Source organism: Phymastichus coffea, unplaced genomic scaffold (genome assembly GCF_024137745.1).
Source record: "Phymastichus coffea isolate CEN01 unplaced genomic scaffold, Cenicafe_Pcof_1.1 PCOF00104, whole genome shotgun sequence".
Taxonomy (NCBI): domain Eukaryota; kingdom Metazoa; phylum Arthropoda; class Insecta; order Hymenoptera; family Eulophidae; genus Phymastichus; species Phymastichus coffea.
In genome coordinates this window covers 494,793-512,176 of record NW_026706915.1, presented here as the reverse complement: position 1 = coordinate 512,176, position 17,384 = coordinate 494,793, and the positions used below count along the sequence as shown (strand labels likewise).

Sequence of the window (17,384 nt, the reverse complement as noted above, 5' to 3'; positions counted from 1 at the left end):
GTATAATTCGATAGCGTCTCAATTATATCTGCAGAATTGCATTTATTCGCGACTGGCCGGTGCTATCGAGTTCATTGAACGTTTTTAAAGGCTTCGTTGTTTTACATCGTGGTCGCGCGACAATCGTGCAGTATTTTGCCGCGCCTCGACGATTCTTTTCCTTGAAATCGTTTCGTTGTACAATTTCCGATCGATTGACGCCTGTCTCCCGCGCTATGACTGTCGCCAATGAATATTTCTGTCGTTGTTGTGCTTCCAGAAAAAGTAAATCGTATTACCGTTCGCGACACGTATCGATGATTTTATCTTTCTTAAACGACAAGAATATATATCAAATGGAACGTTTGCGTAAGGACGGCTACTACCTATCACGAGATGTCGCATACGAAATTACTCTCCCGTTGAGCTTTTCAAGCGACATAATGTCGTCGTCGTCGTCGCCGTGACAAGAACCTGCCAAATCTTTCACGCTCTGCAGCATAGAACATGCGAAGATTGACGCACCGATTTTGTGAAACGTCAGTCAATTTTCGCAATCTCCGCGCTTTTCATTCGCGAGCGCAAGCTTCCAAACAAATTTTCTGCTGCTTATTCTATTTTCGATTTATTGTAGATTAGAACGATAACAAAAGTACACATAGTATTTTCATCAATTTTCTTGGCGAATGGCGAATTGTATTTATCAAATATATGCTTTTATGTTACATGCAATTTAGTACACACGTATATAACTCTAGTCACACACATACAGGTTTTGAAAATTTTTAACAATTTTGTATTCTTTATCTTGCTTTATACTACACACGCACAAAACACTGACGTACGAACAATTTCAAACCATAGTTTCGCAAACTTCAAAGGTTTATTCGTAATTTTTCGTCGTTATATCTATATATTTCTTTCCTTAGATAGTATTTTTTTATACAAAGAATCGCTTACCGCCGTATAACGTATTAAATTCGAAATCGCATTATCAAAATTATACTTTTGTCCAAAGCATTAGCTATTATTTGCCTCTTTTGCAGTGCATGAGCGCAGCTAAGTTTTTACATTTATTCTCTGCACGCATAAATCTTGATAAAAAAATACTTATTTGAGGCAACGGATGACATAAGCTTTTAACTAAGAGATCGCTTCGTTTTACGCAGCTTCAATTGAAACACATTATCGAAGCTTTTTTTCAACTTGAATTTTTTGCAATTAATCGCCGCTTTTTTCTCAAATTTTGCCTTTTGTTTTTAATTAATCGAAAGAAAACAGATAATTCAATAAAAAAAGAACAAAGTGTAATCGCGAGAGAGAACCTTTGGAAAAGCAGCATTATCACCCACACAAGACAGGTACACTAACACGCAAACCTAATAAGATCATTGATGTTAACCACTTTAGTAGTGATCCTGTTGATACTCGGTGGCTGTGGATTCTGCATAAGAAGATTCTTCCGTAAGCGACGCTCAAAGGATGGCAAGAAAGGCCTCAAGGGTGCGGTCGATCTCAAGTCCGTGCAACTGTTGGGTAGCACGTACAAGGACAAGGTAAAGTCTTTCAAATCTGGTTTCCTCGACCATTTTTCTTCTCTCTACGCTGTAACGCTTTGTTAGTTGATGTTAGAGCGCGCCGCTTGGCTCACCTATGCGGGAATTTCTTTTTTCTAACCGCAGGTTCAGCCGGACATGGAGGAGCTTACCGACAATATTGAGGAGCCTGACGAAGCAGAGAGCAAGCAGAGCGAAGTCAAACTTGGTAGACTACAGTATAAGGTGATTATTATACGGATCTCGCAAAGCGTATATTATCGGGTATTATTGGGTTATTTAATATTGAGCCTCAAAGATGCTCTTCAAAATTTTCGGAAGATACTATATTCGAATGACGAACAATTCTCTTATTATGCTATCCCGTTAAAGCAGATATTTAAACTGAATTAAAAGAATTTCGCTATTTCACCTTATTTTTTACAATATTCAAGTTGCTTCTATCTAGATTTAATTAATTGAAGTTTCAATAACTTATTTATAAAGCTTGATCTTTTTTCCGTTCAATCAAATTAATTAGTTCCAATTCCATAAATTACTCATTTAAGTACTGTTAGTTATTATCATTGCGGTATATTTTCACGCCAGAGCCATGCGATGAATTTTAACTATAAAATAACTAAACACATCGCTAAAAAATAATAATTCTAATAAGAAATAATTGGCTAGATCGCGCGATAATTAACGATAAGAGAAAAAGCCATTGCGCTCGATTTCGTTACTCTCAATCTCTCTCTCTCTCTCTCTCTCTCTCTCTCTCTCTCTCTCTCTCTCTCTCTCTCTCTCTCTCTCTCTCTCTCTATCTCTCTATCTCTTTCCCTTGGTACGAGCACACAATAAAATTCTGACGTATAGCTGGCGCGCGAGACTGTCAAGTGAATGTTTATTGATCGATGGTGAGTGAGCGAACTGCTTTTCTCTCGTCTTGTACTCGCGCGCGCATCCCCTCATATAGCGATACAGTACAAGGGGAAAGTTCGAGGTAGGGAGACAGGAGGACGGGAAGCATGAATGAGGATGCCGGGATAGAAAAAGGAGAGTTCGCGGGCTATAAAGGAGAAGATGCAGGAATGGGAAAATAACTTAGGATATTAGGCAAATCTGTACTGCTTGACATGCTTCATTACACTATTAGATTTGTCCGCGTATTCTTAGAATGTCATTTTTTTGTTAATCGCACGTCGAAATCGATCGATAGATATATCAATCGGCACAGGGTAAGCACACTACTGTTGCCCTTTCAATAAATAAATAAATAAATATTGTAATTTTTACATCGGCAGCTGGAGTACGACTTCAATTCGAATAGCTTATCGGTGACGGTGCACAAGGCAGAGGATCTTCCGGCCCTTGATATGGGCGGTACATCCGACCCTTACGTCAAGGTCTACCTTTTGCCCGACAAGAAGAAGAAGTTCGAGACGAAGGTTCACAGGAAGACGTTGAATCCCGAGTTTAACGAAACTTTCGTGTTCAAGGTACATTAGGCGTCGACTGATCGTGGCTTCAATTGAAGCATTAATTATTAACGAGCAAAGTACACGAACCACGCGTTAATTGACGATCGATTGGATGCAGGGTGTGCCGTACGCAGATGCCATGAACAAGACTCTGGTGTTCGCAATCTTCGACTTTGACAGATTTTCGAAGCACGACCAAATCGGCGAGGTGAAGGTGCCGCTCTGCCAGATCGACCTGGCGCAAACGATCGAGGAGTGGCGAGAGCTGCAGAGCGTCGAGGGCGAAGGAGGACCGGTAATCAAGGATGCTCAGTCCTCTCGGCCGCGTCGCCGACAATTGCGTTGCTCACGAGCTGCCTTTTCAGGACAATAAACTCGGCGACATCTGCTTCTCGCTGCGATACGTGCCGACTGCCGGCAAACTGACGGTGGTTATTCTGGAGGCGAAGAACCTGAAGAAAATGGACGTCGGCGGTCTGTCCGATCCATACGTGAAGATCGCCCTGATGCAGAACGGCAAACGGCTGAAGAAGAAGAAGACGTCCATCAAAAAGTGCACTCTTAATCCATACTACAACGAATCATTCACCTTCGAAGTACCGTTCGAGCAGATTCAGGTAATTCGTTTGATTATTCTCGCGCCTCGTCAACTTTTCATAATATTGCCTTACTTGCGGCATCTCTGCACTTTCAAGAAGGTTACTGCGCATGAAATAACCATTGCTTTTGGCAAGATGTCAATGAAGCACGCATATTTGGTGGTTGCTTTGCGTTTCGAAAGTCGCACGCAGTTGGCGTGCCAAGAGAAACGAAATAAAAATGTTCGTGTGCGCTTGTATCGTTTACAGAAAGTGAATCTGCAAGTGACCGTGGTGGACTACGATCGTATCGGCACATCCGAGCCCATCGGCAAAGTCTTGCTGGGTTACAATGCAAGTGGTACTGAGTTGCGGCATTGGTCGGACATGCTGGCGTCGCCGAGGCGTCCGATTGCCCAATGGCATACGCTCAAAGACCCCGAAGATGGGGACAAGAAGGACTAAGATGGTTCTAAATCCAACTAAAGGTCCATATTAACATTTACAAATGATCGCAATAACCGTTTGCAAATAGATAGAGCCTCATCATTATTCGTTCATTGCGAGAAACTGTCTTGGCTAACGCTCAATGCTGTCTTCCTTTCTTGCAGGAAGAAGAAAAAGATGCATGCTAACGAAGAAGAAATACCGAAGAGTGAGTTTAAAGAGCAAGTAAAATACTTGATATAGGCATTAACTAAACGATCATATATAAGAATAATCGAAGAAAAAATGAATGGATAAACCAGACAAAACAAAAAAGTATAACAATAAGAAAATATTCCACCATCACGATAAATAAAAAGAGTTAGCGTTAACGATATGTTCTCATGGAGTGTAGTGTCTTGTATATACACATTACTATTACCAGCTATACTTCTCTATCTGTAGTATGTAACGGTTATGAGTTATATAATATGATTATTTAGGAGAAAAATCAAGATTAAAAGAAAACTAAATGAGAAGTCGTGCAATGCGCGCGCGTTCTTTTTTAACGAAGACACGGGCATGGCAAAACGCATTGCAAATCTACTAGAAGCATTCCAAAGAGTTTTTTCTTTGTCTATCGTACGTCATTCTCACTAATTTGCCGTTTTTATTTATTAGTTCGTTGATCAGTCAAACGAGATGATGTCGACTTTTAAGAAAAACCACGAAAGTTTACGATTGTATTTCACCTGTATTACTTAATGTAAAATATACGGGTTAAGAGTAAGAAACAAGTACAGTTGCTTATCTTTCATTCTTTCCTATCTCTTCCTGTTTTCTTCTCGAACAGCGTCAATGCTTTTGTCTGCTTTGTCTTCGTTGCAACGTGAGCGTGTGGATGTGTGAGACTATCAAACAAATTGATACACGCGATACCATTAACAACAATAAGAAAGAAAAAAAAAGAATAGAAAAGGAACTGGATCGAAAGAAACTAAATGAGAAAAAATAATAAAACAGTAAAAACTTATTGCTACACTCACTCAGAGAGTTTGCGTCTCAAAAGTGGATTCGTCGACAATATATACATATTATACATATTATATAATTATATTTGCTTCTCGTATTAAGCGAAATCTCGTCGCAGCGCTGCGTCGCACGACAAACAATTTTTAATTACATTCGGTATCAATGTCAAGATTATCAAGAGGAAGAACACGAATAAGGCCTATTACAGAATATTGTTTCTGAGATACGGGTCAACTTCTTGGTGTTTTTCCGTCTATGTTTTTTCATTTTTTGACTTCGCAGCGCTGCTGGCGATCGACCGGCCTGTAAATTTCGCGAAGTTCGTGCAAGCAAAGGGAGTGGGGAAAAAAAAACTGAGTTGTCTTCTGTCGAAAAAAGCGTAAAACAGAAACGAATGGCACGTAAGAGGCATGTAAATTCATTTTAAAAAAAAAATCTCTTTAGCAGCTCGCGGAGCATTTTTCTGAAAGAGAACATGTTTTTGAAGTGTCTTTTCCATGTTTCTACGTATCGAGCGTTTCTGCTAGAATTTTTCCAAATAATAATAACATATTCGAGGAAAAATGAGCCATGGCGTTTTACCTAAGTATTTCACGTATTATAGTTATATTCCTCATTGTTACATATGATTATAATTCTGATTGATATCGACAGGGCGTATTCATGCGTATTAGTCATTAATACTTATATAAAAGGAAAAACAACAAAAAATTCTTCTTTGTTATAACCAAGAAAGAAATGCCGCGAAAAATATAAGAGCAAAAATTATATATGTAATTGTAAGGTTGCAAGATTTAAACAAAGCAAAAAGATAAAAAAACAAAAAAGGTGTATACTCAAATGTGTTGCTGGTGTTATTGTAAGTTATATGAATTGAGAAAATCTATTGTATTGAGAAAAAACCCGTGAGAATTATAGTGCGAAAGTGAGTATTATTTGAAAAAAAATTAAATAAACATTCCAGTTGAGAAAAAGAAGAGACCTCAAGTGTCATAAAGTTCACTAGTTCGTTATATTAATATCGATTGTTTTTAAATTCACAATAGCGTTCTCCTCATCTCACGCATCGCTTGGTGCTTGCGACGTGTACATTGTTTTTAGCCTGCCGTAAAAGTTACTCCCCAGGCCCTCATATAGACAAAGTCACGATCAGGAGGCTATATAGCTTTATTGCGATAAGATGCGCATTCTGATCTCTGTGTAAATACTTCCTCCTTAAGGCTTATAAATTGATATAAATATATGATATCGTTTCACCGCCGACCGTTATAAAAAACGCGTTGCAAAGCTATTATGCATATATGCATGAATATTCTTTGAATTTTGTATTTAAAAAATTGTTTGCGAGCGAACCCTTTTTTATTGACTGATTAATGCCATAAAATATATGTGTACGTATAGATGTTTATTTCTCATATGTGTTTCATAAAAAAAAAAAGATGAATGCCGATTCCTCCCGCGAATAATCTACTACAATTACCGAGGGCTTTAAAATCATTGTAATATAACTGAAAACTTACGTAATTTCGATTTTTGACCCTATCATAGTACTAAACTATAGACTAAACTATATGTTACTTGTCGCGATCAATCGACTTTCACACTCAGAATTTATGCCGCTATCACTCTCATTAATCCATTTAAAGATATAAAGAATATTATGGCCTTTCGTATAAAAGCGATATTGATCATATACATACTCACACATCAAGAAAGATTACGAGGCGAAACGATCAATTGCACGAAAAGGCAAGCGAGATGAATATGAGACTGTCCATTGAATGAAGTTGTGTGAGAGAAAGAGCGATTATTCGTTGGTACCTGCATCAAAAGCTTCGTCCGGGATAGATTATTATTAGAGAGGGTCTATTTATTTCTCATTGATTCTGTTGCCATTATACAGCATCACGATTACTTTCGTCGAGTTACTTGTCTTTATATATATATATATATATATATTATGTAAGTTGCCCGAGAGAAATTGCACGCATCAAAGGTAAATAAAGTCAGTATAAAAAATAAATCCAGAGATGATCGTTACACGCTAATATAACGAAAGACACGATGTAACTCGCATAAAAATCCGTTTTCTGCTCGCCCAAAAACTAGTATTATCGCATTTAATAAGCGATGACAAAGCACTCAGGAAAGTTATAGTGGGCGGGAAATGAAACCACAAAATAAAAACGTACGTTCGTAAAGTGGCGCAGAGTAAAATATACAGATTAAAATAAAATAGCGCATTATAATGATAACTACGTAAAGCACGTGCACTTCACATACGAAATCCCGTATAAATCACAATCACACCTTCATGATCACTCAATAACGATCTACAAAGAGATGAATGAACGAAAAAATACAATTCTAGTTGCCAGACACAGATCATTAGTATAATTAGTCTTTTAATCGAAATCGTCTTCACAGAAAACAACAGCAAACGTTTCTTGTGTCGTCTCTCGTTCGACGAGGATCCATAATATTCGCGTAAAAATAGCATCATTCTGCACTTTTTTTTCAGCAGTTTACTCGTTGCCCGGGGGACGACCGAGGAAATAAAAAAACGTCGCCTAATAATAGATCGTGAGAAACATTTTAAACATTTTTCATCATCAGGACCAATTAATCGACTTACAGAAAAAAATAACGACGAGACAGAGACGAGGATGGAAAAAGAATTTGTATTAGTAGCCGAATAAAAAAAATAAATAAATAAAATCAAGTATCTCAACTAAGCTATATAAGAACTCGTGCGTAAGAAATGTGAAAAAATTAATCGCTAAATAAAAAAAACTACTATATTGTATGCGTATATCTACACACGTTATGACAACCTCGATCACTTAAACAATACAAACAAAAAAAGGTTGACACGAATATATAAATATGAAAAAAGAACGTATAGAGGAATCTAATTATTTTTTAACTGTTGTTGAATTATTATCGTAGAGACTAAAGATTTGTTAAAAATTCGTTTGGTGAGATATATGTTAACTATATGGTTTGAGCGTGACGATAAAATAAAAAATGAAAGAAGCTAATCGAGACAGTGCAAAACAGACGAAAGAAAAGCATGGCACATCGCACACATTAGACGTCATATCACCGAGCATTAAATTCTGTATCGACCTTTCATATCCACGTGTATAAGGGACATATACTGCCACAATCTCACACACACACACACACATACATCTAATCACATGCATATAGATTGTAAACCTTCGCGAGAGGAGCTTGATAAACTATTCTATCGGGGGCGCCACGCAGATTATAATAGTTAGAGGAACATTCGCGTATATATAAAGCGTGCAGAAGCAGCAGCAGCAGTAGATAGATTTAAAAATTCTAATTTTATTAATGGAGCATGCTTTGCTTTGTGGTAGTCGCAAGGAGCGTACTCGAAATTCACGGAGAAACGAATGTTGTATAATCGATTTTAACACACCACGTGCCTAAATACTGATAAATACCTCGATACCTGCGTGCACTCAGCTTTGTTCGGCGAGAGACAGCGATTCTTTCCGATTGTTCGTCGTATACTGTATCATTTACATTTCTTCCCGTTTATTGTTAGTAAAGAATAAAATCTTTACGGATTTGCTCTCACAACGCTCTTATTCTTTTCTTCGAGTAACTAATGAACAGCAATGACGAGAACATTGAGACTAAGATTCAGAGAGTTGTAGCGTTTTCAACGGGATCTGGACGGAGAATTAAAAAAAATACAAACAACAATGTGCGCGTAAAAAATAAGCATCGAAATCACATATAACTTGCCTTCATGATACTTCATGCGCGCGCGTGTAGTTGTGAGCAAAACCATACATCGTCAATCGCACTCATCATCGTTGTCACCTACTTAGATGATTCTCCATGAAAGTTTTCGAGTACGCTCCGATAAAAGTGAAAAAATCATCTTCCTGCGTCTTCTTTTGCCTTTGTTTTCGTCGATACGTATTGTAGTCTCGAGCGTCGTAGTTTTAAAAGGAAAAAGAAAATTGAACGAAAGTGCAATAATCCATGCGTCTTGAACGTGCATTTGAAGAGAAATTTTACAATTATGCGGTGAGAAAACCATTTCAAATGCTCGCGCGACTAAGGAACGAGTTCGCGAAATCTCTCTCGACGCACGAAACAATTCACACGTCAGGATTGCGTTTGCTCCTCTGCCAGTTTTAATAATAAGGAAAAACATGATATTAGACATTTTTGCTTGTGACGACTGTGTTTTTTTGCTTCGTACGAGAAGTACCCCGCTAAAATGACCTACCATGAACGTAACGTAATCCAGTCGTAATACACTTTTGCCCGTGAAGCAGTAGAGACACAGGGAGAGAAACGACAAAAGGACAGTTCTAGTGTACTCGACAATTGTCGTTTTGCCGGCGGGACGACACATTTTCCTTCTCGTACATTTTGTTGTGTGTGTGTCATACACACGCATATATTTAGCGCAAGAATTGTGTAAATAGTTAAAGCATTTGTATATCACATTTGTTTTCTTATTTCGTTTATCATAAGAATGGGAAAGGAGGGTTGGCAAAAATGAAAGATGAAGTGAAAAGGGTGGTATATAGGTGACATTCAACGTAAATATTCCTCAAATGTATTTCTGATTTATTTTCTTGTTTCATTATCTCGCTGTATGCAACGGTGCGATGTTTGTCGTTTTATATATCATTCTTTCTTTTTCGTACGAGTTGACAGTTTTCCATTATCCGTCACTTTCTGAAATCAAGTCGTAAATGTTTTATGGGTGTGTGTGTATACTTGCATAAGACTAATATCACTTGCTTAATGGAATGTTCAAATTGAAATATGAAAACTGTCATTTCGGTTACGTGAAAAATAAATTGACAGTAATCCATTGTTTTCTTTTTTCTCGCGTGACTGAAATTCGTATACGTTAATTCGTCTGTTGCAAGAAAATTGCATCTTCGTGCGAGCTACAAAAATGGTTTACAGTTCATTTCTTACAAAAAAGGAAAATTTCCCCGTGTTTAATTCGCTATATCATTTCGATTTGTTCGCTTCCTTACAGAGATTATGAAAAAAAAAGATAAACTGCGACGCCAGACATGAAATCCACCTTCCCTGTGTTTATATGCATCTGCCATGAATGTCTGTACTATAGTCGCTTGACGAAAACGACTTTCACCGTAAAGAAACAAAACTGCAGCCAATGCGAGGAAAAAAGAGAAATGTAAATTAAAAGAAAAATGGAGAAAAATGAGCGACCTGCAGAATTTCGAAACAAATAGCCTAAAAATCACGTTCTCTACATCACGATATGTTGGAAAAGAAAAATAAAAGTCAAACGAATGAAATAAAAAAAACGGTAGCGTCGCATGTTCTTATAGTTGCGCAAACCCATATATAAAACGAGTGTGTACAGAGTTGAATTTGCAGTTATCTTCGTTGTTATAAACCAAGTGTAGAATCGACAAATGCGAATCATCTTCCGAGTTGTATCACAATCTGCGTACGTATTTCGAAATTCGCAGCGATGAAAAGCAGGTTTTCACGGAAAAACCAAAGCGACCCCGCGTGTAATTGTATCGGGCCTCTCGTGATGGGAGTTTGATATTATTTAGCTTTTTCGTTGAGGTATCTTCGGATCACAATTATTTATTTGGTACCAAACTTGTAGAAAGCGATATCGAGATAATTGTTGAGACAGCGAGAGAGAGAGAGAGAGAGAGAGAGAGAGAGAGAGAGAGAGAGAGAGAGAGAAGAATGAAGGAAAAAATAAGATTGTTTTTATTTCTTATCCTCAAACTCGGCGATAAAGATTGGATCAATCTTCTTATATAAACGTGTTGGAACATTATACGGATATTTCTACATATAATTCGGGATTAGAAGTGAAAGATTTAAACAAAAAGAAAGAATAGTGAAGCAGACGAAAGAAGATACATGAAAAAATAATTATAATAACAAGACGTCCCCAAGCTTGCCGAGAGACGAAGGATGTGTATCAACCAATCTTGTAATCATTTCATTACGTACTGTATTTAAGGATTAGTGCGAACGATGTATTGTAAATCCATAGAAGTTATTATTATATCATAATTATTATGTAATAAATATTGTTGTTAACATAATTATTGTGATGTTCTCTTATTTCTTTTCAGCCATATTGACATTTTTAGCTTGAGCTCCGGAGGATTAATTAGCGCTATTGCTCGTGTAAAAATTTATTTCGCAAAGCAAAACACTAACAGCTATTTACATTCAAAGTACACAATTGTTAACAAGTAATTTCATTTCATTAGACTATCGCTAAAAATTTTGAAAACCTTGTTTAACTCAACCGTTGAACCATCCATCACTCATCTACGTACTACAAACTATATCGTAGGAGGAATATCGCTTCATAATTTATTAAATATAAGAGAATATCGAGTATTAAAGAAATTATTCATAAAAATCGTATAGAATAGAGATAATTCAACAGCTATCTTGCATACAAATACAAAATATGATGCCGGTAAAACTATGTATTCATCTCACTGTATATATATATATATATAGAAGCAGTCGGTGAATATATATTCGAGAAAATAAAGAATACCATTTTCGGTATATCGTATATATAAGTGCGAGGCCACGCTTAATATTTTTTTGATTGCAAACTCGATTTGCGCGAGTTACGTATGTAAAACTATGGAAAGTAGTGACGAGAAACAGTATGTATATGTATACAAGTATTTGATTGCTGTCTGGATGACTTTGTCTACTCTATGATAATATTGATGAGCTGCTTGAGGAGACTTAATACTGGCGGGAGGAGGATCGCTTCCGATTTCTCTGTTGCTGTTTTTTTACGGGAAGTCCGAGGGCGTATGGTTTGTGTGCGTTTGTTGAGAGATAAAAGATTCCTCTTGCTCTGAAATTTCAAATAATGTCTCGATCAGCCGTCCCTCGATAGACTGATTTGCTCATTAGTGCTTGAGAAACTTACGTATGAGGGGTATCCTCCCCCATCGGTATGTACTCGTCTTCGGACGGGTTGCACCAGCCGATCAGGTATGAGAACAGATTTGCGCACGGTGCTGCCCAAAAGCCGACTTTGGTCGTTATCGATTCTATGTAGTAAGGCGTCACCTTCGTATGGTCGCAGGACAGTGTTTCTGCGCGACAAGACGAAACGAATAAAACTCTCTGTGAGATGCTGAAAAATCGAGTGCCTGGGACTTACGGAGTATTGACGAGGTTGCGCATCCGGGCTGACTTGATCCACCGTTCACATAGAAATCCGCATGGCCATTTGGGCCCCACTGTCCGAGGATCCCCGCTCCCGTGTGGATCACATCGACAAAATGTGCATCGGTCGTATCCAGATCCCTCGACCGATTGCCATTCATGTAGAAAAATATCGTCGGGTCCAGCCCTGTCGTTTTCAACACCACAAAAAACCATTCCATATGTTCCTTATTACGATTTTTATGAAATCGCTAGCTCCTTATATCGCATCTCGGCACAATCAAGGCTGATTACGCTGAACGAACCGATGGATCATGAAAGATGCTCGTGCTAAAACTTTCGCAACGGCTTTGTCGACGCACAATTATTATTGCACTTGCAAATTTTATTTCGCAACGGCGCGATGACTCTTCGATATAAGCGAAATCAATTAATTACGTTCGGAAATTACAACGATCGAAATCATAACGTGACTAAATCTTGTTAATATATATATGTATCCATCGTTCGCATCCGAAGCAAATAGCATAATTACCGGTGATCCTGCCAATCTTGTCGTCAGGCAAATAATTGGCAACAAGACCAGCGATGTGCGCTCCAACACTGTAACCAAGCATGTGTATGTTCTCCACGGGAGTTCCACGTGGATGATCCCTGATGTAACGTACCAGTTGAGCGATACATCGCGAGCAGAAGTCCGGACCCCAAGAGATTTGCGAGAGACATGGCTCGCGCACCAACGAGCCGTAATCGACGATTATGATGTTGTAATTGCCACGCGTGAAGTAAGCTGTTAACGGTATTGCCAGTTTTTTACAGAATATTTGACATCGCCTCGTTTGGTCTTTTGCGTCAACGACGCGATGTCATTGTCACGCGTTAACTACACGGCGACGCATTATAACCAAGCGCATTTGTAAATCTTGCAAGTCGCATACCTTTTCGCAGATCGGTGCTCGGCGCTAAATTTCTGCCGCCTCCGAATCCGTGAATGATAATTTTCGTCGGGTGAGTCGGATTGAAGCGAGATTTGAACAGGGAGTCTCTGCGGGTCACGTCTATAAAAAACGGACTCTGCTGCGTCTCTCTGTCGGGGAAACAAAAACAAGGCATCGACGAACGTCAATCGCTTATCTTATATTATTGTGTAGAGAGAAGAAAAAAGAAAGAGAAGAGAAACTCGAAATTACAAAACAGCATGCAAGGACCATCACCTCGCTCTCGAGACGCTTATAGTTATGACCATTAGCATAATATTGCAATCCAGTTGCTGCACGCGGTGAAGTGACGTACATATACACGAAAAAAATATAAAATCATTCTAGCGACGATTATTACGAAACTCCCTTGGCATTTGCATCGTGGAAAAAATCAATCTGACGAATCGAGATTTTCATTTGAATAGCGAAAATGTCACTGGAAAGATGGATAATCGATCGACAAAGCAAACAGAGAGAGGTACAGTATGTATAAAAAGTGAATAACGCGATGTGACGCAAACGCTCATTAAATACTAAGAGTATACACATGCACCAGCACACACGTGAGCGTCTTTGATACACTCGAGTTGAGTTGGTTGCGGGCGCCGTCGCCGGGAGAAAGGTAGCTATCAACGTGTCCGCCGCGCGTATTGGGGTCACTTTCAGTCGAGAGCCCATCGCAGATGATCGTGATCTTGAAAGCGAGAGTACATTGCGGCAGCGTGTGTGCTTAACGTAGGTAGGTGACTTGTTCGTGGGGGAGCGGTACCTGTAGTCATGTTTTCGTTGCGTATTGAGCGTGTGTGAACATTGAATTTAAAGGGTTACCGAACCTTCTCTATAATTCTTAGGTAACGACAGTAAAACATTTATGAACTCGATGGGTAACAAATTAAAAACCGCGCGGATTAGTACGATGGTCATTATTTTTAGCGTCATCTCAATTACGAGTAGCTTCGAGCGCGAGCAAGAAACTTTCTTCCTGTTTCGCATTTACAACGCACATGACGCTACGTGATCGGCTTGCTAATCTGCAAAAATTTTTACGCTAGACTGTCATTAATGATCGAAAGCGCCTAATTTCTCTCTCTCTCTCTCTCTCTCTCTCCCTCTTTTGTAGATTAGACTGGATTTTTATATTAATAGACCATATTTGCACATGATGTAAATAGAGTGAATCAAAATAATTGAATAGAAATATGCTTGTGAATGATTTCAATTTAGAAAGAATTATTGTTGAATCTCAAGTACGAATGTGCCGTAAATAATAAAAAAAGTCATTAGAATAAATCTAGCGGCATCTTACCTGGTATACAAGAAAAACTGGATTTGTGGATAGGGACAAGTGAATGGTGGCCTCGCGCAAGAAGTACTGTTGAATAGATCTTGCCAAGATTTGTTTTTGTTTTCCGCTGTCACATCGACTGCAAGAAAACGATAAAACGTTCTGTAAAGATCAGTGAATTTATTTGCCGTAAACGTTCTCGTTTAACGGGAGCACAACACGCGGTAACCGGGTGAAGGTCGTGCAAAGTTTTTTCTTTATCTTCGATTAATACGTTGGCGATTGCGCCTCGGAGAAAGCCGGCACCGGTATTATCGGCGATTACGATAAAACCTTGCGAACTAGATTCAACCGTGTGTTGTAATGGACGATCAAGCGATCAGTTATGTCACCACGCTTGATAACGGATTCATCCTCCTGTTTTTTTTTTTTTTTTCTTTTTTCAAGAGGGATTACAAAGCTTTGCAAAACTATGGTCGAAAATGTGCGATTGTATACGCACATGCGTACCGAAATCATAAACTCGTTGAAGGTAGACTTGAAAGTGAATGCAGGTTTTAGTTTTGCATAAGTCTTCGTTTTAATTCAACGCTACTCGATTTTTCGGTGCGTGTGAGAGCAAAATGTCCGCAACGTTGCAACAGCATGACACAAACGACGCGCCCGCTTTTATTATTATTCGACGGGACCTAACATTATTTTTCTTACCGTGTCGAAACTGCAGTGAAAACAATAATGAAACGACGAAAAACACGAAATACACCAAATTGATACGTTCACAACCTCGCACGCGGTCTAATCGCGTGCGAGGTTGTGAGAAGTGCGTGCGCGCGCGTGGGTAAGAAAAACTGCGATTTTTTTTTTCGCAACGCGTGACTTCGAAGGAGCAAAAACAGAAACAACGTATACGAGCTATTTTAGGAAACTCAAGCTTTTTTTTAAACCTGACGGAACTTGAACTTTTATGGAATTTTTCACGAGTCAGCGAATTGCGAAAGTCAATTCCGAAGATTCTCGACTCTCGCGCGAGAATGAAATGATTCCGACTTGATTAGCAACGATTTGCCGAGGCAATGCGTGTGAAATCGCATTTATTTCGCTTCGAATTGTAATTCGCGAAGTTATGCTTTCGTGCGGAGATTCAGCGAGTTATGTGACTTGCAGAACGATCTGGTTATAAAGCGCCGCTCAATTTACTTCATCTTCGACGATAAACCTTCCTGTGTAGGATGCGCATTTTTAACTGAAATTGCTTTGAAATGTCGCTATGATAAATGGATCGAAACTAGATTACAAAATTCCAAACAGCCTGAAATAATTGTTATGGTAGCTAATGAATCGAAAAAGTACGTTGCATCTTTTTGGATTCGATAACAAAATTACGTAAATGGCACGTTTCTCGATACACACATGCCCAAATTCCGAGCAAGTCCATGCGCATTCGAGTATCCCCAGAGGTTGGCTACATTGATGTAATTGCGATGTTGGCAAAATCGGAAATTTCCATGTGCAATCTTCCTGTCTCGCGGAGAAAGGTACTTCTGTTTTTCATAAACATAAGAATTAAGGACACGCGGAACCTATACCTGCACGCACTTGTGCCGGAAATATTTACCGGCCATGCGATATTGTTTCGCTTAAAAAGCTCGGTGATATTCTCGTAATATAGGGGAAGGAGTGGGTGTGACCATGTGTAATGTAGTAATATCTGTGCCGGATATCCCTGCGTATACGAATACAGCCAATAATTATTGACACGACAAATTCTTTGCTAATCACAGCAGACGCCACAGCTCTATTTGAATACTTCGTGCAATTCCGACGAAAGCTTAGATTTTTCAATATGCCACGTTACGTAAGGTGTTACGCGTACGAAATTTTGAAGAGAAAAAAATGGAAAAATATAATCACCTCCTAACGTGGTGGCACATATGTGTGATTAATGGCTACGTGAAAATTTTCGCACGACTGAATTACATATGCGTAAGAATGAAGGAGAAAAATTCGATTCAACTACCTGGCCTAGTATTCTTTTTTTTAATAACATAAATAATAGGCGTGTGCGTGTGGGTCGTGGTAAAAAAAATTAGTGAAGTTTGACATCGGTTTCACTCGTGCACTCACTCGCCTTTGATTGCTCGTCATGTTTCTGTTGGCAGCACCAACCCTGCCTGCTTATGTTTGGCAAGCGTCATCTTCGGTGATGAGATTTATTATAATTTATCACGTGAGTGAATTTGAATACGCTGTCTGAATAATTTTTATTTTTAAATCGATGTATCAAATTCGTTAACGTACTCGCTACGCGTATCCAATGAATACAGAAATTTGAATATCCGTTAAGAGACGACAGAACTTTCGAAAGGCATTCATCAGTTTTCTGAAAGCGCACTGTTAAATGTGAAAGAAAACAAGACAACTTTGGTAAATCGAAGAAGAAGAAGAAGAAGCAGAAGAAGAAGAAGAAGAAGAAGAGAAGAAGCAGAAGGAAAGAGTTACGCGGAAGTCGAACTTCATCGTGAAGTTTCACGAATAACCGTGACTTTCTCTGTAGGAATATCGTTACGAAGCCGGCAGCTTTGAATTGATCTCGGGGTGAAAAACGTAGTAGAAGGATCGCGCGAGGGTAACGCTCACGGTAAAGCGGGCAGGTCACTTGTGAAAATGGAAGAAGTACTCACCGGCAGCAAGGCGCAGTAGCAGCAGAGCGGAGAGCGCGAGGCTGAGCAGGGCCATCTCCCGCTGGCTGACATCGGTGACTGGTGCGCGCGACGACGACGACGACGACGACGACGATGCGCTTATGCACACACGCGTCCGTGTACTTAATGGCAGCGAGCGATCGGCCGCGACCGGCGAGTCCGTCCGCCGCGCTGGCC

At 39.1% G+C, this 17,384-nt stretch overlaps 2 protein-coding genes across 5 annotated transcripts in view; one reads left to right on the top strand and one right to left on the bottom strand.

The window, feature by feature from the left end:
- Positions 1 to 10,771, top strand: part of LOC131670219 (synaptotagmin 1) — a 23,472-nt gene extending 12,701 nt beyond the window's left edge. For 2 of the 4 annotated variants that reach the window (XM_058945633.1, XM_058945636.1), the window contains 7 exons: positions 1,390 to 1,535; positions 1,662 to 1,760; positions 2,819 to 3,013; positions 3,114 to 3,290; positions 3,361 to 3,612; positions 3,844 to 4,061; positions 4,185 to 10,771. In XM_058945633.1, the coding sequence (XP_058801616.1) occupies positions 1,390 to 1,535; positions 1,662 to 1,760; positions 2,819 to 3,013; positions 3,114 to 3,290; positions 3,361 to 3,612; positions 3,844 to 4,038 (1,064 nt within the window). In that variant the 3' untranslated portion in view covers positions 4,039 to 4,061; positions 4,185 to 10,771. The remainder of the gene's footprint in view (positions 1 to 1,389; positions 1,536 to 1,661; positions 1,761 to 2,818; positions 3,014 to 3,113; positions 3,291 to 3,360; positions 3,613 to 3,843; positions 4,062 to 4,184) is intronic. The other 2 variants (XM_058945635.1, XM_058945634.1) reach the window with 2 other exon arrangements.
- On the bottom strand, positions 10,716 to 17,384 carry LOC131670220 (pancreatic lipase-related protein 2). Its single transcript, XM_058945637.1, has 7 exons — positions 17,187 to 17,384; positions 14,527 to 14,644; positions 13,179 to 13,327; positions 12,776 to 13,030; positions 12,236 to 12,427; positions 11,999 to 12,167; positions 10,716 to 11,923 (listed from the first exon to the last, which is right to left on the bottom strand). Exons 1-7 carry the CDS (start codon positions 17,239 to 17,241, stop codon positions 11,809 to 11,811), a joined length of 1,053 nt encoding a protein of 350 aa, XP_058801620.1. The 5' UTR covers positions 17,242 to 17,384; the 3' UTR covers positions 10,716 to 11,808.

Bases quoted from the DNA above. Each gene is read 5' to 3' on its own strand.
- LOC131670220 (XM_058945637.1), bottom strand. From the start codon at position 17,241: ATGGCCCTGCTCAGCCTCGCGCTCTCCGCTCTGCTGCTACTGCGCCTT. The intron at 13,328-14,526 runs GTAAGATGCCGC...TTTCCCCGACAG, and splicing joins CAGTTTTTCTTGTATACCAG to AGAGACGCAGCAGAGTCCGT. The intron at 12,428-12,775 runs GTAATTATGCTA...TGAAAACGACAG, and splicing joins CAAGATTGGCAGGATCACCG to GGCTGGACCCGACGATATTT.